The sequence below is a fragment of the Labeo rohita genome, chromosome 13, assembly GCF_022985175.1.
Source record: "Labeo rohita strain BAU-BD-2019 chromosome 13, IGBB_LRoh.1.0, whole genome shotgun sequence".
Classification (NCBI taxonomy): domain Eukaryota; kingdom Metazoa; phylum Chordata; class Actinopteri; order Cypriniformes; family Cyprinidae; genus Labeo; species Labeo rohita.
The window spans coordinates 18,079,122-18,105,826 of NC_066881.1; the positions used below are offsets into that span (position 1 = coordinate 18,079,122).

General features: G+C 37.3%; 3 protein-coding genes across 4 annotated transcripts; all 3 read left to right on the top strand.

The window, feature by feature from the left end:
• Positions 1-2,165: 2,165 nt before the first annotated feature.
• Positions 2,166-4,291, top strand: LOC127175492 (calcium homeostasis modulator protein 2). Its single transcript, XM_051126595.1, has 2 exons — positions 2,166-3,252; positions 3,777-4,291. The coding sequence occupies exons 1-2, from the start codon at positions 2,707-2,709 to the stop codon at positions 4,158-4,160; spliced, it is 930 nt and encodes a 309-aa protein (XP_050982552.1). The 5' UTR covers positions 2,166-2,706; the 3' UTR covers positions 4,161-4,291.
• Positions 4,292-10,590: 6,299 nt separating this feature from the next.
• On the top strand, positions 10,591-14,142 carry LOC127174735 (calcium homeostasis modulator protein 2-like). Its single transcript, XM_051125301.1, has 2 exons — positions 10,591-12,362; positions 12,479-14,142. Exons 1-2 carry the CDS (start codon positions 11,817-11,819, stop codon positions 12,860-12,862), a joined length of 930 nt encoding a protein of 309 aa, XP_050981258.1. The 5' UTR covers positions 10,591-11,816; the 3' UTR covers positions 12,863-14,142.
• A 3,453-nt stretch (positions 14,143-17,595) lies between these two features.
• Positions 17,596-24,766, top strand: si:dkey-51a16.9 (RING finger protein 122). 2 transcript variants are annotated; one of them, XM_051126570.1, is made up of 6 exons: positions 17,596-18,786; positions 21,221-21,377; positions 22,128-22,170; positions 23,000-23,041; positions 23,468-23,550; positions 23,956-24,766. In XM_051126570.1, the coding sequence occupies exons 2-6, from the start codon at positions 21,268-21,270 to the stop codon at positions 24,074-24,076; spliced, it is 399 nt and encodes a 132-aa protein (XP_050982527.1). In that variant the 5' UTR covers positions 17,596-18,786; positions 21,221-21,267; the 3' UTR covers positions 24,077-24,766. The 2 variants fall into 2 exon arrangements, with proteins under 2 accessions (XP_050982527.1, XP_050982528.1); XM_051126571.1 differs by having other exon boundaries at positions 17,602-18,203.
• Positions 24,767-26,705: the final 1,939 nt, after the last annotated feature.

Genomic DNA, 26,705 nt, shown 5'->3' on the forward strand with positions numbered 1-26,705 from the left:
CCTGAGACTCAGTCATTCATGATCCACTACCCTGGTGAAAAAACCAGCATATGCTGGTAGGTATTGATGTTGGTTTAAGCTGGTCCTTTGCTGGTTTATGCTGGTCCTTAGCTGGTTTATGCTGGTCATGTTGCTGGTCAAGGACCAGCATGAACCAGCAAAGGACCAGCATAAACCAGCTAAAGACCAGCATAAACCAGCAAAGGACCAGCTTAAACCAGCATCAAAACCTACCTAACCAGCATTCCAGCATCAAAACATACCTACCAGCATATGCTGTTTTTTTCACCAGGGTATTGTAAACATATGTTGTTTGTTAAATGAGAACATGAATATGGGCTTTTCTGTGAGAATGAAAAAGCAACAAACACGTGTGACGTGACAAAGATAATATAATGATGATGACGATGTTAAGAATGAATGTCTCTTTTTCTTTACTTCTTATGCAACAAATTAAGTTTCACTAAAATTAAATTATAGCTAAAGTTGAATTCAATGACATATCAGCAGATGGTAGCGTCACTCCGGAGATAATTTAGCCTCGCCTATTAATGGCAAGTTGCTAGTTTACTACTACATCCTAAGTCACAGACAATGTTATTGTCCAACAGAACCTGCTGCAGGAGTTTGCAATTGTAGAATTTGCTTAGTAACTGTTGAGTTTACACCACCTGGTGGTCTTGAGCTCACGTTTCACTCGCAAACATGCTTAGTTATGCTCTTCAGTTTAAAGCGGCAGAATTTATTACCAAGTCAGTTACAAAAATCTTAATGTGCCCACCTTATTTTTCCCTCAAGAGTGAGCGAGGCCATTAGTAAGTTTTTTTTGGCTCTGGCTTCCAGTCTCATCTCAATAGGGTACAGCTATTTTTAGCTGTACAAAACAGCTTGTTTTGCTCGTATATTTCATACTGGTGTCTTACATATTCTTCAGTGTAGTATCTTAATTATAAATACACTGCCCTTACGAAAATTAACCATGGTTTTATGTACTAACCATGTTGTTTTGGTGAATTGATTACCATTTGTATAACCATAGTTTTCCTACAAATACCATGGTTAAACTATGGTTAGTGTAGCAAGACCGTGGTAAATTTGTGGTTACCATGGTTAAAGTATAGTAACCATGTTTTAAACCATAAAACATTAAAATAATATGGAAAGACACACCAGTTTACAATATCAAGAAGCAAAGCAAGCTGTTTTGTACAGCTAAAAACAGCTGGAAGTGGATAAGACCGGAAGTCAGACATATTAATTTTACAAATGACCTCTTACGGGAAAAATAAGATGGATAGTGGCTAATGAACTGGAAGAAGGTGGATATGATTTTAGGATATCTTAAAGTAGGGCCCCGTACACTCTTAAAAATGAAGGTGCTTCACAATGCCATAGAAGAACATTTTTTGTTTAAATGGTTCCACCTCTAACATCTGAAGAACCTTTCTGTTTCACCTTTGGTGAAAAAAGGTTCTTCAGATTATAAAAAGGTAAGAAACCGATGGTTCTTTAAACAACCTTTGACTGAATGGTTCTTTGTGGATCCAAAAATGGTTCTTCTATGGCATCGCTGTGAAGAACCTTTTAAGCACCTTTATTTTTAAAAGTGTATAGGGAGCCTCAGCAAACTTACAAGAGTGACTCAAGATGAGTTATAAGGATTTAAGCCAAAAATAACTTTAGAAAAAAAATTCACACCTAAGTTTTTTTTCTAAAATGTGATTATTTTATTTTTATCTACAGTTTAACTTATTATTTTAATGTATGTACACTATCCTAATTTCTGTAAATTGGAAAAAAGCAGCGAGGGCTTTGAATATTGCTTTCAGCCTGCCATGGGGGATCCGTTTCATGACATCACCGTTTCAGAGATAATCTCGAGATGATTACAAGATGTCCTGTGCAATTCAGTGTTCCCATTTTGTATGTGTCCCTAATTAAACACACCTAGTGTCATGTAATTTAAAAAAAAAAAAAAAAAAAAAAAAAAGAACTTATTACTTGCTGTAATATCCTTTTTACTGGGTCTCAGGAGGCAGTTCATTTTGAATATTTGTTGGATGACAAATATATGTCATATATATATTTATATATATAAATGAGAGAGAGAAAAAAAGAGAGAGATATAGCGAAAGGTCTTTTTTTTTTTTGGTCATGTGCCTGATCTTTCTTAATTACTTTAGCCGAACCTGTTTTAGTTAAATGCTTATTAGGCTAAAACCAGATTGTAATTGCTGTTGGTGATTCACTGCTGTATGTACACATCAGACACAGCGAGGAAATCATCTCATTTCTTGACCACAACAAATACAGCCACATACAGACAGTTTTTGTTTTGTTTGTACAATCTGCTTCTGGTTGAACATAATTTGAAAACTTTGTGGATGTTCAGCAAGACCACTTGTACTCTCTGGCAAAGAAATGTAAGTCTTCATTTCAGAAACAATTTGATTTTTCAGTTGATTTTTGTTTTCGGCACACTGAGGCTTTTGCCCAATGAATTGCTTTTTTATGAATTGAATGTATGACTACATTTATTGATTTAGAAATGGTATAATGAAGCTGTTTCTGTTTTGCCCCTCTTTTCATTTAAAGGACTTTCTTGCACATCTGTCTTTGTCAGGTTTAAACTTTAAATTACAGAGACAATAACCATCATCAGTGAAAAGAAACTGAGAGACAGAAACACACCTGTATCAAAATAAGATGTCTGCTTTCCTCTCAGAATACATCAAATTTATTGCACTTTACTTCAAAAGTAAGGATGTCGTGGTCTTCAACGGCCTCGTTGGTTTAGGAACAATGGTTGGTCAGACAGCATACAACATCTTAGCTTTTCAGTGTCCGTGTTTACCAAAGAAGAACTACCTGTATGGCCTGACTGCCATTGGTGTACCAGCCCTGGCTTTATTTGTCATCGGAGTGATGCTGAATCAAAATACCTGGGACATTGTGTCAGAATGTCGGAGCAGACGATGCAGGAAATTATCGCTGACTGCTGCTTTTGCTTTGCTGGGCTCCATTGTGGGCAGAGCGATTGTTGCCCCTGTCACCTGGACTGTAATTTCCCTCCTGAGAGGGGAGGCGTATGTCTGTGCTTTCAGTGAGTTCATGAACCCCTCATCTTTGGACAACTTCTTTTTAACTACTCCTAGTCCAGAAATCATGGCCCGGTTTCCATGTAAAGATATACCTGCTCCATTTACGAACCACACAGTAGAGGTTGAACGCCAGTTAAAATACGAATCCCAGGTACTTTTCACTTTTTTTCTAGCGTTGTTATATGGAATAGTTCACCCAAAAATGAAAATTACCCCATGATTTACTCACCCTCAAGCCATCCTAGGTGTATATGACTTTCTTCTTTCAGACGAACACAATCAGAGGAACGCCACTCTTGTGAACATGCGCGTAACAGTTAGCGAAAGCTAGAGAGTACGGATTATAACTAGTTAATTTTCTTTAAAAGCACATTGATTTACTTCAAAAGGCCTTTATTAATGCCCCGGAGCTTTTTTTTCACTTTTATGATCGATGGATGCACTTTATTGGACTTCAAAATCGTAATTTATTGCAATTATAAAGCTTGGAAAAGCCAGGAAATTATTTTAATATACCTTCATATTTGTCGGAAACAAGAAAGTCATATACACCCAGGATGGCTTTAGGGTGAGTAAATCATGAGGTAATTTTCATTATTGGGTGAACTATCCCTTTAAACTCCCTAATTGCATGAACACTTCTGATGTACAACCTCTTTTTTTTTCATCATCTAGCTGTTGGGCTGGTTGCTGGTGGGAATCATCTCCCTCACTGTCTTTGTGCTCCTCTGTCTGAAAAATTGCTTCTCTCCTCTCGGCTATCAGCAGGAGGCGTACTGGTCCAAGTACTGCTCCAGCGAGCAAGCTCTTTTCCAGCGTACAGCTGAAGTGCATGCTAAATACCATGCAGCTGAAAATGTCAAGAGTTTCTTTGGCTTTGTGGCTTTGGAAAGTCAGGAGAAGCAGCTTCTAGCAAACTGCAAGGGAATCAGGAGTGAGATTCCCAGGCTGGAGTGGAACCGCGTCACTGGGGTTTACATGTACAGAGAGACTGATGAAACTCCCATCTACAGCCGCTTACACAAATGGGCCATGTACACAAGTGAACATGACTGTTAAGTAATTGACAAAGAAATGGACTTTTTATCCTTTGAGTGTGACAAATTAGTGTCTAATTAATGAATAATACTACACACCCAAAAACTAACACCTTTGGTATCAAGAAACACCCAAGAAATGTGTGCCATACTGACCATAAAGAAAATAATAATAAAAAGTTGCATAACAAATAATTGTTGTGTAAATTAAATACAAAAAGCTTGTAATTATTTTTATATCTAATGCAATTTTTTCTATGAAATCCGATTTCTTCTGAGAATTTTTTTTCATATACTAAATGTTGTCTAATTTGAATGTCTGTGTTATGGGCAATGCTATACACTGAGTCTCTTGTTAAAGGGGCCTATTATGCACTTTTTCAAAGTCTTGATTTTGTTTTGGGGGTGTACTAGAACATGCTTTCATGCTTGGTGGTTCGAAAACGCATTATTTTTCACATTATTTACATTATTACAATACCTTTCTCCCCAGCCTGGCACAAATAGCTCGATTAGTTCCGGGTTTAATGAAGGCCTGCCTTCCAAAAAAGGAAATGCGTTATCATAAGGAAATGCGTTATGATTGGTTAACTGTCCCAGTGCGTTGTGATTGGCGTACAGCTTAGACGGTGTTTCAGTACTGCCACGCCCCTTGTCAAAGCAGTTAGCACAAGCTAGATTAATAGTGAATCTTATGTTTTAAATATGGATATTTTTCTTACAAAAACACACTGTGCTGTGTGAGGCACTTTTTATTATGGATGGATGCACTTTATTAGACTTTATTAGTCTTTATTAGACTCCGATTGCATTCGTCTGAAAGAAGGAAGTTATACACACCAAGGATGCATGGAGGGTGAGTAAATAATACGCTACAGTAGTGTTGGGTCCCATCGTCAGCCTGCGAGATCGCCAATACATGATATTATCGTGCTAATGTATTTAATTATTTTACATACTTAGTTTCATTGCCCGAAACCAGCTCCAGCATAAGGCTAAAAGTAGCCTAACATTATTAAAGAACATCATCACTGATTAGCCTATCTTATTGTAGTGCAAGTGTATGCATTTTAAAAAACACTTGCGTTATAAGTGAAGCTATCTACACTGTATGATGAATAAATCTCTCCACACACTGCACAGGTCTGCGGCGCGTTACTGCTCTGAAGCGACCACTCTAGTCAATGCTTGTGTTTATACCTGCCGCACTGCGGCTCATTTAAGCGGCTCTCTGCGCTACATCACTAAAGTTAGGCTAATCCCCACCTCGTCCCTACCCACCCTCCCAACAATTAGAATTTACGTAGGCGGGATTTAATTTAATGATATTCTAATGGACCGCATTGTGACATCATTGCATGCGGAAAACAAACGTTGTAGTCCAAAGGAGCCGTTTGTTGTAGTTCTTGGAAAGAGATTTTTTAAAAACTAAATATCTCCCTTTGGAGTGGACTTTAAGATTTGTAACTTTGTAGATCTTTTTTATGCCCAAACATACACACCACACACTGACTAAGGAGGAATTGAAAAATGGTGTACTGACATCTTTCTGCAGTTGAAACAAGACACCTTCTGATGTTCATTCATGTATATTTCATGCTATAGCTATAGTAAAGAGGAAGAAATGATTGTTTGACATGCTGCTTAAACCGAGGTGCAAAAGTGATCTGTTGCGCAAGACATTAAAGAACCACAAAGTAGTACTTATTGTATGAATTTTGAAAGCTTGTCTTATCTGTTGGCAAGATGTCAGTTTCCGCTTCGCTTTGCCAAGTATTTTTCACTGCATGTGGCATGAGAGCATCATGGTTTGAACCATGCAAAATGGAAAATCAGAATTTGGCATTTTGCACTTTTTATTTGGCATTCAACCCGGAAGATCAAGAACTGTGGATATCCACTGTTTTCTTCCCGTAGGAGTTGATGCGGCCATTCATAAATTTTATGGGTCTGGCTTCCGGTGATGACTGTGATTTAATGCCGTTTAATGTGCTGAGTAATGTCATTTTTGTCCCACAATGTCAGATATTGGCAAAGAGAACATGCAAAGAAGATCAAACACCCTTAACAAAAAAGGTAAAACAGCGATATAGGATGTTTTCGAAGTTGAGGGAGAACATGAGATGGGAGTTTTTCAACATACCCTAACTGTCATGAACCGGAACAAAAACAGTCCAGGCAGAGTAAGACAAGACGAGCGTTTGGCATTAAAAAGTATATAAATTGTATTATTTTTATTAAAATAACCGATCGTTACGCTAGATAAGACCCTTCTTTCTTGGCTGGGATTCTTTACAACCACATTTGGGATCATTTGAAGTCGCATTTAAACTGCATTTTGGAAGTTCAAAATCAGGGCACCATATCAGACTATTATAAAATGCTGAAATGTTTTTTTCTCAAAAAAACAATTTTTTTTTAAAACTGAAGAGAGAAGACATGAACATCTTGGATGACAAGGTACATTATATATGAATCATTGTTTTGGAAGTGGACTTCTCCTTTAAATGAGTGCAACACACTTTGCAAAAGGCTGGCCATTGTGGATATAGCTTCCGAGATGTGGAATTAAATTCTTCCATCCAGCTGTTGTTAAATTTACATACATACATATTTATTTATTTAATTATTTGCAGCCACTTTATTTATTTTACCAGAGCACTGAGTCTCCTCCCATTTCTACCACTGGTGCTTGATTCAACTTCCTGTGTCTGTTTCTATAGTGTGTTGATTGTGTGAATTAGGATGCGTTTCATAAAAGATCTGGCAACTGGACAACCTTGGAATAATATACTGATGTGATTACGCATATAACGACGTCTGGTCAATACAAATAGTTTCCTGGGAGAAATGACAAAACAGGAGAGGGACGGTTGTGAAATACAGGAGACTCCTAGGAAAATGGGAGTGTGGACAGGTATGGTTTTGTAACGACATCGTGACAAAGCATGTTCTTCTTTAAGGCGCATGCAGTTTTATTTACTAACCGCTAACTTCAAATTAAGTGTTGTCGAATGCTATGTTTTTTCTGAAAGATATCACAGAATAATTGTACAAACCCTGCTGAAAAAAAACAGCTAAATCCAGCCTAGGCTGGTTGGCTGGTTTAAGTGGAAGTAGCTGGTTTTAGCTGGTCTCCCAGGCTGGTGGTCAGGCTGGTTTTAGCTGGTCGTTCCAGCTGTTCTTCCAGCCTGACCAGCTAAGACCAGCCTGGAAGTGGCCAAAACCCGACTAAGACCAGCCTGCTGACCAGCTATGACAAGCTAAAACTGGCCTGGATGACCAGCTTAAACCAGCCAAGCTTAGGCTGGTTTTAGCAGTTTTTTTTCAACAGGGAATATAGGCTATCACGCTGATTCACATTAACCAATCCTAATGCTTTTGAGGGGCTTTTTTGTCTGTCAGTACTTGTATCAGTCTTTTCGCGCGCTTATAGCAGGAAAATAAGAGCGTGATAGAGAATTAATTTGGAGCGTTCTGATAATTTTGACGTTACAAGCACACAAAGCCAAATGTCCCAAAAGAGATTCCCAGCTAACAATTTTTGGTTCCCAGAATGAGCCCAAATGTTCCCAAGAACGTTCCCTGTTGGTTAGCCAGGAAAGTTTTCTTAACGTAAATAGTTAAAAAAAAAAACGTTCCCGATAGGTTCCCAGAACGTTCCCCTAACCTACAGGGAACGTTCTATTTACGTTAAGAAAACTTTCCTGGCTAACCATTAGGGAACGTTCTATTTATGTTCCTAGAAGATTCCCTGAAAGTTCTCTGAAGGTTCCCAGAACGTTCTCCTAACCTCTTCACTCCAATACCACTGCCGTTTGTCAGCACTCCCGCGTCCCGTAGTAAGCAGCATGGAAGACGGACGGATGTGGACCTCAATAACCACTACTACAAACCATGTATTATTTATTTATATATTTATTTATTTAAATATTTATTTTATGCATTTATTTATTTAAATATGTAAATATTTATTTATTTATGGATTTATTTATTTAAATATTTATTTATTTACGCATTTATTTATGCATTTATTTATTGCCTCCACATTTCATTTTGAGGTTTGCGGTTGTCGGCACGTCATTCAACAATAGTGGGCGTCACCTTTCTCGATTTCTTTGGTCTTTCTAGTCCAGGCGCCTTTTTCATGTTTTTCGCATCACGAGCTATGGCTGATCGAGGATGGTACAGTAAAAAAATCTGTCGTTGACTCTTGCGGATAAAGTGACATGGCATCTGAGTCTGACACACAGAAGCAATTAGCACATGCCACTATGCTCAGTGTGGCACAACCGCTGACACTTCCGGTTTTCACTGACTTGTATCAGCAGAGAGTGGCATGTGCCACTGACACTCTTGTGGAACATGTCACCGTATCGTTGACAGCTGGACTATAACGTTGTCTGTGAAACACACGCACTTAACTGTAGAACGTTCTTTCTTTGATGACGCGTTTCTATCAAATGTAGGATTAGTTACATCGCGGAATTTATTTGTATGTATTTGCTTGTGTGACACGTGCCAATGGATTGTGTCAGTGTCGCGGAATGTCAAATGCAGAAATAAATGAATAAATAAATAAATAAATATTTAAATAAATAAATGCATAAATAAATATTTAAATAAATAAAATATTCAATAAACAATTAAATAAAAATATATTTAAATAAATAAATATTTATACATTTATTTATGCTTTCAATAATTAAATTATGCATTTAACAATTTATTTATATATTTCAACATTTATTTAATTATTTCATTTTGAGTAATTTGGCCCTCCATATTAGACGTGTCAAATTTCCATGAAATCACAATATTTACTCTCGTATATATATCAATTATAAGTAATTATTCATTAAAGAGATCAATCAACGAATGTTAGTAAGTCAGTAAAAGGAAATGACCGTTAATTTTTAAATTACGCGAGTGCGCGACTTTCTGTGGAAGGCAGGATTAGGGGCCGTTCACATATCGCGCCTAAAAACGCGTGGAAAACGCTAGGAGCGCCGATTTCTCCTCCTTTCCAAAGCGCTCTGTAGCTTGCGCTCCCGTGGCGTCTGCCGTTGCTAAGCAACCATGACCCGCACTCTCGGTGAAGACGCGGAAGTTTCATCAAAGGACAAACGGATTTCCAGCACTAAAAATCACTTGCTGTAACTCTGCTACTAAATTTATTTATGAATGTACAGCTATGATCAGCTGTTTCTCCATCTTGGCTGAGCTTTCAATGTTGGTACGGGAAAGGATGAAGCTAATTGGTTGAATCCAGTGGCGATTTCTTTAAGACTGCAAGGGAAGCTCAGCTTCCCCTATAATGTCACAAAATTAATGGTCAAATTATGTACTATTGTATTAACATTTTATTGACTAAAAATGCGTTAGAAAACGTTCATCTCAAAGACGAGTTCGTTCAGAATCAGTTAGATATAGCAGGTCGGCTGACTTGATTTTCTTCTCATACATTCCCGTAGCGTCACAGTGCAATTCCCCGTTGAAGCCCAGCGTCCATTGACTTCAATGCGGCTGCTTTGAACGTTTTTTTTCAGTGCTTTGAAACTAGACGGTCATTGGATAAACGCTGCGATTATGTCCCGCCCACGGACGCTCAGCGTCTCTGGGGGTGAATGAGGAGCAAATGAGGAGTGGGCTGGCCTGGACTCCGAGCTTCTGCGTGATGATTGGAGGGTCTGTCGAAAGATTGCATCTCCTTTTGACTGACAGCGATTTTGTACTATAAGGAATCGCTGAAGCTATTCGCGCTCAGTCCCATCGCGGATTTCTCAAGTTCAGTCGAAATAAAAACTGCTGCAACCTATTTCTTTATATTTGCTTGGCGAAATTGCTTGATTTTCATCATACATTTCACACAATTATACACCACATTCCTTGTTTCACTTTTACAGAGTTTAATATTTTTTTTAGATCGTTCATTCATTCATTCATGTTAATATTTAATGTAGTAATCAATATATATATATATAGATTACTACATTAAATATTAACATGGAGGATGACTATAAATTAATATATATATATATATATATATATATATATATATAGTAATCTTGAAAAATTTTAACATAACATAATGAAACCTTATATTTCTATTAAAATACTTTATAAATAAATAAATAAATAAATCTCCATAATAACCTTATTTAAATTGCAAAATATTTATACTATATAGTAGCATCTGACTAAAAGAAAAAATACATCATATTTTGCATAATAAAACTAAAGCTTTTTTTTTTTTACGATTGTTTGCATTGTGACTTACTTATGACAATAAGGCACATTCTTGTGAATAAATAAATAGACAATTTTATGATGTAGGCCGAAAATGAGCTTCCCCTATTGGACAGACCAGTAGCCGCCACTGGTTGAATCTTGTCACATGACCCGCGGTGCGCTTGCGGGATTCTGAAAAGTTGAGATGTTTTCAACTCGATGCGGCGCGGACGCGTTTGAAAAGACCGAGCGCGCCGCACCGCGACCGCGTCGCTTCCGTTACGAGCGCGGCTACCGCGCGTCTACATTTGAAATAACGAACTTGAGCGCGCAAAAGACGCGATATGTGAACTGCCCCTTCAGGGGCTATCTGAAAAGCATCAAAACTCTTGACAGGCCTACTCAATTTACTCCAGACAGGTAAACATACCATCTTGTTACGTTTAGTTTGTAATTCTACGCGCACCTTTCAAGTTCACGCATTTAAATGGGCCAGCAAAATGTGTGTAACGAGTTATTTTATGACAGAACAGACACAGTGTGTATTAAAATCAAATGATTTTTGGTCATTTTTAATATTAATGTTATAGGTTGAACAGCTGTTATTGTGCAGTCCTGTTTTGCCCTGGACATTAAAAAAGAATATCAATTCGATCACATACGTGATTAATTACATTAAAATTTTATGATAACATATAATTACATGACTAATGACGGCGTTTGTAACGAGCAAACAGCTTCCATATAATCGCCAAAAATCTGTCACTCACAATGTTCCGTTAAAATCATTAAATCTGATTTACTAGATTTGTTTTGCATAACGTGGGGAGGCGTTTTAATGTTGTCCTGCCTGTTTTTAGTTAAATGCTCATACTTTCCACTGGGGCTGTAACCAGATATTGTTCCTGCTGATGATTCAGAGCATTCAGAGCGGCATGCACGCAACGCACAGAGCTAAGGAAAGATCTCACAACTTCAACACAACATGAGCTACCTACAAAAAACTCATTCGTTCTAAGAACTTCTTTTGCTGTCTGCACTTGGCTGTACATATTTTAAAACTTTATGACTGTTCAACGAGACCATTTGTACCTCATTGCAAAGGAATGTAAGTCTTTCCGTTTCTAAAGGTTTTAGTTTCCAATTCGGGTTAGTGCTGTGCTGAGACTTGCCCAAAGGATCTTTGTTCAAATAGCTTTTCTGCATGAAAACAGTCTTTGAATTGAATGTGTATCTCCTAATATCTCTAATTCGTACACATGCATCATTTTTCGTGTGTACCTTTCTCTAGTTTTTAGAGTCTGTTTCTGCTTTTCTGTATGATGGTGTTTGATAACAAAAACAGACTTTTCACTCTTCAGTTTTTGTCAGCGATTTAAGATTACAGAGACTATCTGAAAGACTTTGTTTAATCTGCATTAATTCACGTTGAGAAAATCAGGACAAGATGGCTGCACTCATCTCAGAAAACTTTAAATTTGTTTCGCTCTTCTTCAAGAGTAAAGATGTCATGATCTTCAATGGCCTTATAGGTTTAGGGACAGTAGCCAGCCAGACAGCATACAATGTTTTTGCATTTAACTGTCCGTGTGCACCAAAGAAGAATTACATGTATGGCCTGGCAGCCATTGGTGTACCAGCCTTGGCTTTCTTTGTCATTGGGTTGATGCTCAATCGAAATACCTGGGATGTTGTGTCAGAGTGTCGGACCAGAAAATGTCGGAAGTTATCACTGTCTGCTGCTTTTGCTCTGTTGGGCTCCATTATGGGGAGAGCAATTGTTGCCCCCATTACTTGGTCAGTTATTTCCCTCCTGAGAGGGGAGGCGTATGTCTGTGCCTTAAGTGAGTTTGTAGACCCCTCTTCTTTGGATAATTTCCCTCCTACTCCAAATATTCCGGAGATCATGGCCCGGTTTCCGTGTTTGGATGTACCTGCACCATTTGTGAACTACTCGAAAGTGATCGAACGCCAGTTAAAGTATGAATCACAGGTATTTATCGCTTTAATACAGTCTTGTTATAGTCTTTATTTAATTATACATTCCTAGTTGGGCATTCACTCACGTTTATGAAATGTATAACCTCTTTTTTTCTTTTCTTCATCTAGCTGTTGGGCTGGTTGGTGGTGGGAATAATTTCCCTTGCTGTCTTTCTGCTCCTCTGTATGAAACACTGCTGCTCTACCCTTGGCTATCAGCAGGAGGCGTACTGGTCCCAGTATCGTTCCAACGAGCAAGCTCTATTCCAGCGTACAGCTGAACTGCATGCTAAATACCATGCTGCTGAATGCGTCAAGAACTTCTTTGGATTTGTGGCATTGGAAAATCAGGAGAAACAGGATCTAGAAGACTGCAAGGATATCAAGAGCGTCATTCCCAGACTGGAATGGAACCGCATCACTGGGGTTTACATGTATAGAGAGATCGATGACACTCCGGTGTATAGCCGCTTAAACAAATGGGACATGTACTCAAAGGAGAACAACTGTTAGGCGAATGAAAAATATTTTGTGGGTTCTCTTTTCAATACCCATTTATTGTTTTTAAATTGTTTATTTTGTTCCTTCATGGTAAACATGCTTGAGTATTATGTCACTGAAGGCTATAATTCAGATCGTTCAGGGTTTTTTATTTAAAAAGGGTAATATGATCTGATTGAGCTTTGTAGAGAGGTGACTGGCAGCTTAAATTGTCATATTTTGAAAAACGCACAAAAAAACTATTTAGCATCTGTTTTATAAGACAAGATGTACTCTCAGGTTGAGATGACTTTAGAAACAAATTTGTCAGATGCACGTTTTTGTTCATAACAAAACAATGAAATGATGAAAAGTATACTTTTCCATAAAGATGGAAAGAATTGTTCAAATGACGTTATTAACTACCACTGACGTGTAATTTATGTCATTTAAGAGCGTTAGCAGATGTTCTTATTATGCAAAATGACCTACAAAAGTGCATTAGGAATACACAGGAAACCACTGTGATCAACAGATGGCAAGCATGCAATTTGTAATGCTATCTACAATGTAAGAAATATTGTACTAATAGTAGACTGTTCAACTCAAAGCAGATACAGCCTACACTCTTAAAGGGATAATTCACCCAAAAATCAAAATTTTGCCATTAATTACTCACCCTCATGTTGTTCCAAACCTGTAAGACATTTGTTTATCTTTGGAGCACAAATTATTATATTATTTTTGATAAAACCCAAGAACTTTCCAACCCGACACTGATGTGGAAGAGAAGAAATTGTTGAATAAAGTCGTTATTTTGGTTTTCTTTGCACACAAAAAGTATTCTCTTAACTTCATAAAATTATGGTTAAACCACTGATGTCACATGGACTATTTTAACAATGTCCTTACTACCTTTTTGGCCCTTGAATGTGGCAGTTCCCTTGCTGCTCTTGGATTTCATCAAAAATATCTTAATTTGTGCTCTGAAGATGAATGAAGGTCTTACTGGTTTGAAACGACATGAAGGTGAGTAATTAATGACAGAATTTTCGTTTTGGGGTGAACTTTACCTTTAAAAATAAAGGTTCTCTATTGCCATCTATGGTTCCATTAAGAACTGTTAACGTTTAATTGCACATTAGGTTCTCTGTAATGTATTGCTTTTATTTTTCTCAATTTTTACTTTATTTTTCTTAATGTTCTTCTTTCTCTCATGCTATATGGTTATGTATGTATGCATATATGTACATGTAAAGCTCCTGAAATCCTCATCAGATTGTGTGTTGTGCATACTTGGGAAATAAAACTCATTCTGGTTTTGATTCTGTAGTGGAAAAAAGTTATTTAGATTAAAATGTTAATCACACCAAGAAAAAAATGAAAGCTTAATTTTATGGATTAATATAACGTAAACCAATGAATGACACGTTATTTCAAAAATTCACATTGTTTGGACTATGGGTGGCGCTATTATTTAGATGACGTGAAATGGCTACACGCGGTAAACTGCCGTCATCTGTTGCTATTTTCTTTTTTTTTACCGCAACACAACTTGGAAAGTAAAATACTGATACGATGCCACATTGTGCGGCTTTTGGTTGTAATTTTCAGTCGAAGGGCAATGACAGAAGCGATGTAAGTCTTCACTGCTTTTCCTAGCGATGAGGAGAAAAGAATGGGAAGATGCCTGTGGACGAATAAAACTGCCTTGCATGCTAGGACAGTGTTTTGAATTTAAGCAGGGATAGGAAGCCATGGAAGGGGCGCAGCAGAGATGTGACATGGGAGTACTTGGGAAGGTTGAATATCAGCCGCCCTGCAGCATTCTGCATGAGCTGCAGAGGTTTGATTGCACACACTGGGAGGTTGGCCAGGAGTCAGTTGCAGTAGCTGAACCGATAGCAGATTGGGGCCTATACCACAGTCTGGCAAATGTTTTGCAGGAGGAATCTGCATGATATGACGGATGTTAGTATGTAGGTTGCAGTTGACAGCTCATTGTCCAGTGTGACACCAAGGTTCTTGGCTTTTTGTGTGGGTGAGATGGTGGAGATGTCTATTGAAATGACAAGGGTGTTTCTTGGCTTGAAGGAACAACAGCTTGGTTTTTGATCATTTCAGCTTTAGATGATGGGCGCTCATCCAGGCAGAGATGATTGCCAAGAATGCAGTGATTTGTGAGGGTACCTCGTTGTCAAAGGGTGAAAAGAGAAGATCAATAGAGTATTGTTTAAATAAAATTGTCAGCTTAACAGAAGCCATGAGAGGTAATCACATGGTAATTGATTTTGTGTACAGGGAAAATACCGATCCTTGCTCAGTGGGGTTGTGGATGAGGTAAAGTAAATTCTTTCATGATATCTGATCATAGGCCCACTTAACTGAAGCTGAGAGTAAGATTACGTGGATAACAGTTGATGGGTTTACATCCAGTAAAATTGAAGCAAATTTGCCAATTAGTTTATTAAATGTTTTTTTTTTCTTATATTTAAAGGGAACCCTGGGAATTAAGGCTTGTATAGCTTGACATAACATAAATAATGTTATGTTATCTTAAAAAATCCACACCATTTTATATATGTTTTGTACAATGGGGGATCCCATTATTTTGATGACGTCAAATGGTTGAGGTTCTAGCACTACCTGTTGCTATTTTTACTGCAAATCAACACGGAAAATAAAATACTGATACGATGCCACATTGTGCAGCTTTTGGTTGTGATTTTCAGTTGAAAGGCAACAAGAGAAGCAATGTAAGTCTTCACTGCTTTCTTAGTGATAAGAAGAGGAGAAAAGAAATTGAAGATGCTTGTGGACGAATAAAACTTCCTAAAACTTCTTTGTTCTCCCCACTTTAGGCCTGATGGTTTTGAGGCTTTTAGTTGACCACAGCTACTCAAGGAGCTTACAAACAGCAGAGACAAGAAATGCTAGATGCCATCCTGGCAGGATGTAAACATGCCGACGCTTGTCACAATGCTGCAGCCACTGAAGGGGTTTCTCAGTGCGGATTTCCCTTGATATCCGGGGTGTTTAGACTCCTTGTGTGGAAAATCAATGGCATTTGGTTTAAGCCTGCAATCATATCCACTGCCACTCTTTTAGTTTTTATTATCCGAGTTGTGTTGCAGTAAAAATAGCAACAGGTACCGCCACCAGCTCACTGAGTGCACCAATTTCACACCATAATGGATTTTTTAAATAGTGTAAATCTTTCATGGGTTTTCTACTACATATTTCAGTAAAAGACATCATTTGTGACCCTGGATAACAAAACCAGGATGTGTATATTTGTAGCAATAGCATAAAATACATTGTATGAGTCAAAATGATTGATTTTTCTTTTATGCCAAAAATCATTAGGATATGAAGTGAAGATCATGTTCCATGAAGATATTTTGTAAATTTCCTACTGTGAGTATATCAAAACTTGATTTTTGATTAGTAATATGCATTGCTAAGAACTTAGTTGTGGACAACTTTAAAGGAGATTTTATCAATATTTAAATTTTTTTTGCACCCTCAGATTCCAGTTTTTTAAATGGTTGTATCTTGGCCAAATATTGTCCTATCATAACAAGCTTATTTATTCAGCTTTCAGATAATGTATAAATCTCAATTTTAAAAAAAAAAATTACCCTTAAGACTGGTTTTGTGGTCCAGGGTCACATTTAAATTATATTTAGCCATACAATATTCCAGGCTTAGTTTAGTTATGTTAACAAGATTTTTTGAAAATGCTTTCTTGTGTAAAGTTTTATCAAATTTTGCGACTTTGTTGGCATGACAATGCAATGCCATAAACACTGAGGCCCAAAACAATTTAAGCACCATTAAGCACAAATAATACTCAAAATGAAAGAATTTCTAAGACATATTTAGTTAATTCTTTAAATTAAGAATAATTTAAGTAGTTCCATACAATTATAAGCTTCACTTTTCTTGTAAAACATCCAAAAATTGGCCCCATTTCACTTTAAATTGTGAAAAAACTGTTAAAAGTGCCTCAACGTCTTTTTTTTAAACACTGAGGCCCTAAACAATAATTTAAGCACCTTTAAGCACAAATACTATTCAAAACCAAATAATTTCTAAAAAGAATTGGTAACACTTTATTTTGATAGTCCACTTTAGACATTTTACTAACAGTAAGTAACTTTACAACTACATGTCAGCTAGTCATTAGAGTATTGCTTAATATCTTCTAACACTCTTCTAAATTTTGCAATTATATGTCAACTTATTCTACTAACCCTAAACCTAACTTAAGTCTGCTCTGAGAGTTAGTTGACATGTAGTTGCAAAGTTACTTATAGTAGAATGTCTAAAGTGGACTATCAAAATAAAGAATTGACTTAATTCTTTAAATGGAACAATAGTAGTTTCATAAAATTTTAAGCTTCACATTTCTTTTAAACATTTTTTTTTTAATGACAACAATGGCAACATTTTTTGTCACTCAACATTACGCAGGGAGATTTAGCAAAAGCACCTTTTACATAACACATTGATATTGTGCAACATGAATCACCAGTTGCAAATTTCCTGTCTGTACACGAGTTAAAAACACTCACTAAATCTATTAACTAAAATGGTATAATTAGCTGTTTTGTTTGTTTATTTATTTAATTTTGCAGTGACGAAATTACTGGCGTCACTGCTTATGTCACATGCTCTTTTTGCATTTTTTGCCTTACGCTAGTGTTGCTTTCAGATTCTGTTCGATTCTGTTTTTCCTCTTGCTTGACACTCTCACCACCATTTCCCCTCAGTAGTCTCTTGCTGTTTTCGTGACTGCCAGTCAAGCAAAGTGAATCAACCCTCATTCCCCTCCCAGCCTTGTCTTACACAGACTCATCAGGGAGAGTCTGACTCGGCCTGCCTGTCTGCTCGCCTGGCCACTGTCACCTCCTAATAGGCTTCAGCTGGAGAGAAGTAGGAGGAAGAGAGAGAGAGCACAGGATAGAAAGGGAGAGGGGGAGAGCGAGGAGGGGGCGGGTGAAAGGAGAGCTGTGATCCAGACAGCGAATCACATGAGCAGAGATCTGTTTACAAACTGAGCAGGAGAGAAGTCATCGGCACCATTACGTGGAGGCAGGGGCTGCTGGAAAAGGCGACAGGAAAAGCACAGGAATCTCATCACTTTGTGTGGAAAATGCGTTTTATCCTTTGTGTCTTTGCAGAGAAGGCAGACCAGATGGTGTGAGGAAGACACAGCTTTGAATGGGCTGCATTCACCAGCTCTCGCTCTGACGGCTGTATGCCACCGCTCTTCCTCTTCCTTTGTTACTGGGGAAAACGCTTGACTGTAACGTGAGGGTTACAGTCTAGAGAGAGAAGACTAGACGAAAGTGGCTGACGGCAAGAAGGGGTGAGCCTTGTGACAATGTTTTGAAAGAAATCTGTGACTCGCTGTACATCTGTTTTGTTATCGTGACTCTATAGAGGGGTAAAAAAATGAAAACAGCCAGTGACAACAACTTCAGGTCAAGCAGAGGGAGATCCATTGTTGAAGTCAAAGGTGCACGGCAAATCTTTTACAATCTGTGCTGCCGCTCGGTTGCTGTGAAAAAAGAGCACTTGGTGTTCTTTTAACTTGAACAAAACATTTTAGATACCAAGAAGCAGCTGTTGATATTTGTTCCAGTGTTGGCACAGATTTCAACAATGAGTGACCTGTCTTTGTAAATGTTTCAACACAAAGAAAACAAAATCGCCCTGCCTTCCTCCATATGCCAGCAGGTGATCGTAATGTGTTAACCAGAGGCGCTGAAGATTCAAAGCTGTGTTTGTTTTGGGAGTTTTGGGAGTGCGAAACTTGTATTATTCATCTGGTTTTGAGTGAGGGGATCGGCCCACTCCTTTGGCCCGGTTTCAACACCGTCTCCTTAGACACAAGTTACCGGATCGTTTGGTATAGCGGAGCAATCTAGCACCTATCCAGTGGTGTAACGGTGAGTATGAATCATAACCCCCTCCTCCATCTCCTCCACCTCTTCCCTTCATTTCTAATCTGGACAGCTCCCTAACCATGTGTTATTCACAGAGCCCACCCTCCCACTGGCTTTCTATCAATGTTTAACTAAAATCCTCCTTATATTACTACCACCCCCTACTTCACCTGAAAACCCAAGCCTTTTTACCTTTCTCCCAATTGGCACGCTCTCTTCCGAGACTTGAACTTGGAGCCTGGAGAGACGCACTTTGTGTCTGTGTCTATTGTGTGCTTGTTTGGCAGCATTCGACTCTAAGGTCAGTTATTATTGTTTTCCCCCCAAATGGTGCTTCCTGCCTGGGTTGGTGAGGCCTTCACATCTTTTGCCTCCCCCTCAACCCCTTACAGATAGACCAGATGGTGGCTTTATGGCAGAAAGGGTGCACCACTGGTGTTTGTCTTTCTGCACAGACAATTGGCCAGGCTTCACTCTCGTTGCCAAACGCTCTCTTTTGAAAAAAGGCAAATCTGCATACAGTAAGATGAAAAAATGAAATGAATGATAGAATAATAAGATATTAAACCCATTGCTTGCATCTTTATAACACTAAATACTGTTTAAATCAATGTTAACCTGTTTATATAGTACACTGTCACCCCTATAGGCCCTCAAGCAGCAGTTATTTCTTTTTTCTGAAAGATTTGAAAGTTGTAGTTGGGTCTTTTTACCTTTTTTTTTAACTCTACTTTCAAAAAGGAGCACCGATGACTTTGTTAGAAACTATTGAATACATTTTTATACATTTATTTCTTCTTGTAGCCCAAGCACAACAACAGCACTCTTTTTTTCCACTATTGTCGCGCTTCAGTACAATGGAGTGTTTCTTGTCTGCTTTGTTTCATCCACAAGCACAGTGCAATGAAGTGTGGATGTCTATTCTTTATGCAGTGTTTGGGTTTATGGCAGTTTGAAAATACTGACCGTTATGCAACAGAAAACTTTCATATTTTGTCAGAGAGCCCAGAGCTATATTCAGTCAACCAAATGTGACCCTGGACCATAAAACTGGTCATAAGGGTCAATTTTTTAAAACTGAGATTTATACATCATCTGAAAGCTGAATAAATAAGCTTTCTATTGATGTATGGTTTGTTAGGATAGGATTTATATGGATTTTAAATAGGATTTTATGTATGGCTGAGAAACTATTTGAAAATCTGGAATCTGAGGGTGCAAAAAAACTAAATATTGAGAAAATCGCCTTCAAAGTTGTCCAAATGAAGTTCTTAGCAATGCATATTACTAATTAAAAATTAAGTTTTGATATATTTACAGTAGGAAATGTACAGAACATCTTCACGGAACATGATCTTTACTTCATATCCTAATGATTTTTGGCATAAAAGAAAAATCTATAATTCTGACCCATACAATGTATTGCTGGCTATTGCTACAAATATACACGTGCTACTTAAGACTGGTTTTGTGATCCAGGCTTACAAATGATGTATCTTACTGAAAGCACAATATACAGATATAAATAAAGCTTTGTAGCATCCTGCTGACTGGGTTTGTGTTGCTATTTACATGTATTGCCTTAGGAAATAGGTTAAACCATTGTTGTCTAAATAATTTTGTTTTGAAATTGTCCTATATGTGTGATGAAATAGCTTGAACCTGAAAGTCAACATGATACACTTAACAAGGACTTTGGAGGACTTCTACAAGACTTGATTAAGTAAATCAACAGCTAGCTAAATAAATAAAAACACAAGACGATCAAGTTTTTTTCCAACAAAGATATAGTATGGCTGCATCAAACGGCCTGTAATACTCTGCATTAAACATGTTAAATTTTGTATGTGCATATTAACAACAGTAATTTGCTGTGATTTAAAAAAAAAAAGATTTTTACATAATAATAAAAAGTATTGACATCACTGTTTTTTAAAGACATTTTAAGTTGATTTTTACCCTTTGAAAGTTTTATGAGGCATAGGACCCAGATACAATCTCTAATAAACTATACGGTAAAGAACTTTAAAGCAAAAGCTATTGAATTTATGTGTTGAACACATCACCCGACACCACTGTGACATCTCTTGTTTTTCGGTTTTAAAAGATGTGTTACAGTGAAAAGTTCATGCTGCTCAGCGAGGTCCAACAATGAGAGCAGTGTTACGTGGAGTTGAGAAACACGAGGACAGTCCGCAGGCTCACAGTATGCAATATGCATGCAAGGGCCACTGAGAAGCGTACACATGAGAATCACAGTGATGTGTGTTGTCTTTCAAGGGTCTGAAGTATGCAACCCACTCATATGACAGACTCTTGATGTATGAGTGATAATCAATGTCTATGCTTTTATTACATTTGAATTTTATTGATGTAATAATAAATGCCTAAGCAGTCTTGAGCACCCATGATCATGGTTGCGTTTGTTCTCTTGCAGCATGCCTGTGTGACGCAGACTAACAGATTACAGACAAGTTCTGCAAAATGACCACAGACATCACCGGTCGTCTTCCACTCAATGTCTATGTCATCATTCTCGGGATAGGCCTCTTTATCTTCATGTTGAGCATGATCTTCTGTTGCTACCTGTTCAGGTATCTTAAACTATATAGCAGTTAGTATTTACTACAGTGAAAGTGCTGTGTACGATTAATCGATTCGATTTTCCGAATGCATCTGGAATAGTTTTTTAGTTTTTTAATGGCAGATGGCGCTCTGGGCTAGTTTTTAAACGCACACTTAAATGCTCACGAAGAAGAACGCTTGTGCGGTTCGGCAGAGCAAAGTGTAAGTGGTTAAATGTACTTGCTCCTCGGCTTTTATAACTCGATATTAATGTAAATACAGCCTACTGTGAACACTCTTGAAACTCACTTCAATCTTTTCAGACTTTTTGAAAGATTAGGTTTAAGTGGTACGTGTGTGCAAGGAACTGGATGTAAGCAGAGTACGGCTGTTTCTAAAAATCTGCTGTTAAAAACTAAAACTAAAAATTCAAGAGAATCGCGATGCATTTGCATAAATCGCAGAATCGATAAATGAATCGATTAATCGTTGCATCCTGCATATTATTTAAAAATAGAAAATAAAATAAAATAAAATAATAAAAATAGTCCTTTCCATAGGCATAATAAAGTAAAAATATTATAAAAAAGGAAAAAACTAACATATAAAAAACAAATTAAAAATTAAATTTAAAATGAACGAGGAAAAAACATAGTAAGCTGAATGCATTAATTTAGTGCGATTAGATCAACAGTAAATCCAACTGCTGTAATAAAAGAATGTGTAGGCAAACAGATTATTTTTTAATGTATGTAATGCTATATTTTTATATTTCACAGATTGAGGCGACAGGGCACACAAGAACAATATGGATATAATGAGGTAATTGTATAAAGATACACTGTGTGTGTGTGTGTGTGTGTGTGTGTGTATATATATATTTATATATTTTATTTTTTAAAGAAATCTCTTCTGCTCACCGAGCCTGCATTTATTTGATCCAAAGTACAGCAACAACAGTAAAAATGTGAAATATTTCTACTATTTAAAATAGCTGTTTCTATGTCGAAAACAGCTGAGCAGAATTTTTTTTCAGGTTTCTTTGAATAGAAAGTTCAGAACAACAGCATTGATCTGACATAGAAATCTTTTGTTTGTCTCATTTTTATAAATGCCTTTATCATCAATTTAAAGCATCCTTGCTAAATAAAAGTATTAATTTCCATAATTAAAAGATAAATGCTGATTGTTGGATCTTTCTGTTCATCAAAGAATCCTAAAAAAAATTTACTCAACTGTTTCAAATATTGATATTGATAATAATAAATATAACAATAATAATAATAACAAAATAATAATAATAATAATATGTTTCTTGAACAGCAAATCAGCATATTAGAATGATTTCTGAAGGATTATGTGACACTGAGGACTGGAGTATTGATGCTGAAATTTAGTTTAGATCACAGAAATAAATTACACTTTTAAAATATTTTTAAATAGAAAATGGTTATTTTAAATAGTAAAAATATTTTACAATTTTACTGCTTTTGCTTTACTTTAAATCAAATAAATGCAGGCTTGGTGAGCAGAAGAGACTTCTTTAAAAAAAAACATTAAAAATCTTACTGTTCAAAAACTTTTTACTGATACACACACGCATATACTAATTATTACCATTATTAATAAATAAACACCTTTTTTCTTGTAGGTCATTCTGAAAGGTCCAGGGAAAAAAATGAGTCTTCTTGGAGTAAGGAACTGCCAAAACAATACCTTTAGTTTACCCAAACATAACATTCTGACATTTCTGTAATTTACTCACCCTCATGTTATTTCAAACCCGTATGACTTACTTTCTTACACAGAACACAAAACAATATTTCAGGCTGAATGTCCAAGCTGATTTTTTTACCCTTATTTAATAAAAGTAAAGCAGGACTATCCATCAACTCTCATATTCCTTGAATATTTTTCTACGCAATTTATTTATTTGTTTATTTATTTATTTTGTTTGGGGTGGTTTGGGATTACAGAGAGAGTAAGAATTTTAATTTTATCCAACTATCTTTGTTATTGATTAATGAATTAAATCAGATATAAATTAATTAGAAAATATAAATGAATCAAAAGCCTCTGGCTGTCTCCGTTTTTTCATCCATCCTCTTTCACTCTGCAGCAGACCTGTGCAGTTTGCCTGGAAGAGTTTCGGAGCCGGGATGAACTAGGAGTTTGTCCCTGTTCTCATGCGTTTCACAAAAAGTAAGATCTTTTACTATCTTTTCACACTACCCAACCTTTCTCATTATGTTTTTTTTATTCTGAAAATAATACATTAGGATGCTGTAAACACTGATCAGTGCTTTACAGTGTGAACCCTTCAAAAACAACCCTTTAAAATCCCTTCAAGCATGTAGAATCCTGACACGCAGAATGCTGTTAGAAGCTCTAAAACAAGAACTACAAATTAAGCTGTCAAGGCATCACAACTTAAATATGAGTATTAGCTTTTAGTAACACCTGTCAGACTTTTTGCTACTCAAAAACATCCTGCAGTTTCAGCCTGTCATCTCGTGACGTGGCCATAATGCATAAAAGTGCTTGACTCTATAGATAGCTGATGCGTAACAAACCGTCTCTCCTCTTTTCACCTTGTCTCCTGTTCAGGTGTCTGGTGAAGTGGTTGGAAATTCGCAGCGTCTGCCCTATGTGCAACAAGCCCATCTGCAGGCTCCAACCAGACTCTCCGCAGGGGGCCGAGGGGCCCCAGAACCCCCTGGAGGTGTGACAGAAGAGGGACGTCACTGCTCAGAAATAGGCAGGCTCTCACACACCTAAGAACAACGTTAAAAACACCACATTACTGGGGCGGGTGGGTGGACTAATCCCAAATACACAACAACCGCCCCGTCCACCAATCACAAGATTTCTCCTGCGTTGATGGGGGGAGGGAGGGGAAGCGGGATTTTCCCAGTGGAACTGAACTGATGTGCCGTATTATTGGTCATAATGTAGCTTGCGGCAAGATAAACTCTTGCCTTGTGGATTCCAAAACAGACAAATATTCAGACCGGGATGGTTGCACAAAACATGAGGTCTGAATTGACACTGTGCAATATGTGTGAATTTACAGAAGAGAGACTGTGGTCACTATGATTACCATAAAGAGTCGTGCTTGGGAAGGCTCAGATACAGAATCAAAAGTGAGGAGCAGCTCAAGAGTCCTGACCTTAGGGATCTGTGAGCTCATTTGATTTTACTCTTGCCAATATTTTGATGTTTGACGCTCATAAATGTGCTTGTTTAGAGTTACAGAGGTGTTCTGAGTGCTAAAGGGAGCTCATGGTCTCGATGAGAACCCACACTGTAATTCAGATCCCTCAGAGACAGACTGGATGAAATCTGGCCTAATTTAAGTTATTTAAGGTGGATGTTTTGTACTATTCATTGCTCTCAATAAAATGTAAAGTTTCTGTGATGGAACCAGTTTTTGTGCTCATTCACTAAGTAAAATAATGTCAAACTTCCATAGATAGAAAACTTCGGTAACACTTTACAATAAGGTTCATTAGTTAACATTAGTCAACACGAACTAAGAATGAACAACACTTCGACAGCACTTATGAATCTCAGTTAATGTTAATTACAGCATTTACGAATGCATTATTAAATTCACAAGTTGTGTTTGTTAACATTAGTTAATGCACTTTGAGCCAACATGAACAAACAATGAACGACTGTATTTTTATTGACTAACATTAACAAAGATTAATAAATAGTGTAATGTATTGATCATTGTTTGTTCATGTTAGTTAATAGATTAACTGATGTTAACAAATTACACCTTATTGTAAAGTGTTAACACAATGTCAAAACACCAAGGATTAGCAATATTAGCAGTTTATTGTTAGCAATAAATTGCAAATGACTCATTTGAATATATGATCAGCAGGTTTCTGTTATATAGCAAGGATACAGCACCACTTACTGCATTTTTAATCAAAGAACTTTGGTGAGCCTAAGAGACTTGTTTCAAAAGCATTAAAAAGTCTGTTTATGACAATCAGCCGTATTCAGACCTTTCTAGAAATGGCCTGTTGGTGTAACCTAATGTAGTAAAAGCTGATTCTGCATTTTGCTGTGTGTTTCCCTTTAAATCCCATCATTCCATGACTCAATGCAAAGCAACAAATGGGCACTCGTGACCGGTGTGATAACTTAATTATCTTGTTTGACTTGCTCTGAAATTCATTAATATTTATATTAATCCTAGTCTAAGAGTCAACAAAAAAAGTGATGAAAGTCTTGTTATTCTAAAAGTGATCCATAATCGCTGTGACCCAGTATGAACTTGCTAGAAGCAGCTGAGGAACACAGGGACACTTTCTCTGAGTATTGGACAACCATGTTATTGTTCTTTTTAAAAGAGGAGAAAAATATTTCTGAGCTGTACATATTTTCTAACATCTGCTGCTTGAGGATGTTAAAGTGTTACTCCACCCCAAAATGACAATTTTGTCATTAATCACTTACCCCCATTTCGTTCCAAACCCGTAAAAGCTTCGTTCGTCTTCGGAACACAATTTAAGATATTTTGGTCACGTAAATACCACTGTTAAGTCCCAGAAAAGTATGAAAGACACCGTCAAAATAGTCCATCTGCCACCAGTGGTTCAGTCTGAATTTTATGAAGCGACGAGAATATTTTTGTACGCAAAGAAAAAAATGAACGACTTTTTTTAATGATTCGTATCCTCCGCGTCAGAATCCGCTGGACGCAAACTGCGCACGCCGTTCTGTGTTAGCTGCACCACACAGATACGTTTTCTACGTATATTTACGCTTTGATTTGAATGAAAACAGTCCCTGCGTTCCAGTGTGCATACTATCCACCCTATCCTATCTGCCCTAAATAGTATTGAAACTTACTAGTATCGCATAGAATTTAGGGTGGATAGTATTCACATTGGGATGCAGGCTGCGTTTCCGGCGTACGCAGCTTGCGTCCAGCGGATACTCTCAAAAATGCCGCTACGCTGACGCGGAGGAGACGAATTCTTGAATAAAATCGTTCTTGTTTTTTCTTTGCGTACAAAAAGTATTCTCGTCGCTTCATAAAATTCAGATTGAAGGCAGATGGACTATTTTGACGATGTCTTTCATACTTTTCTGGGTCTTGACAGTGGTATTTAACGTTACCTGGCAGCCAATGAAACAGTCACAAGCCTCCCGGTTTTCATTCAAAATATCTTAAATTGTTTTCCGAAGATGAACGAAGCTTTTACGGGTTTGGAACGACATGGGGGTAAGTGATTAAACAAAATGTTCATTTTGGGGTGGAGTAACCCTTTAAGGACGTCTGACGCTTTCCAGGCTAAACGTGATAAGTGATGTACACAAGACTGGCTTGTCAAGAT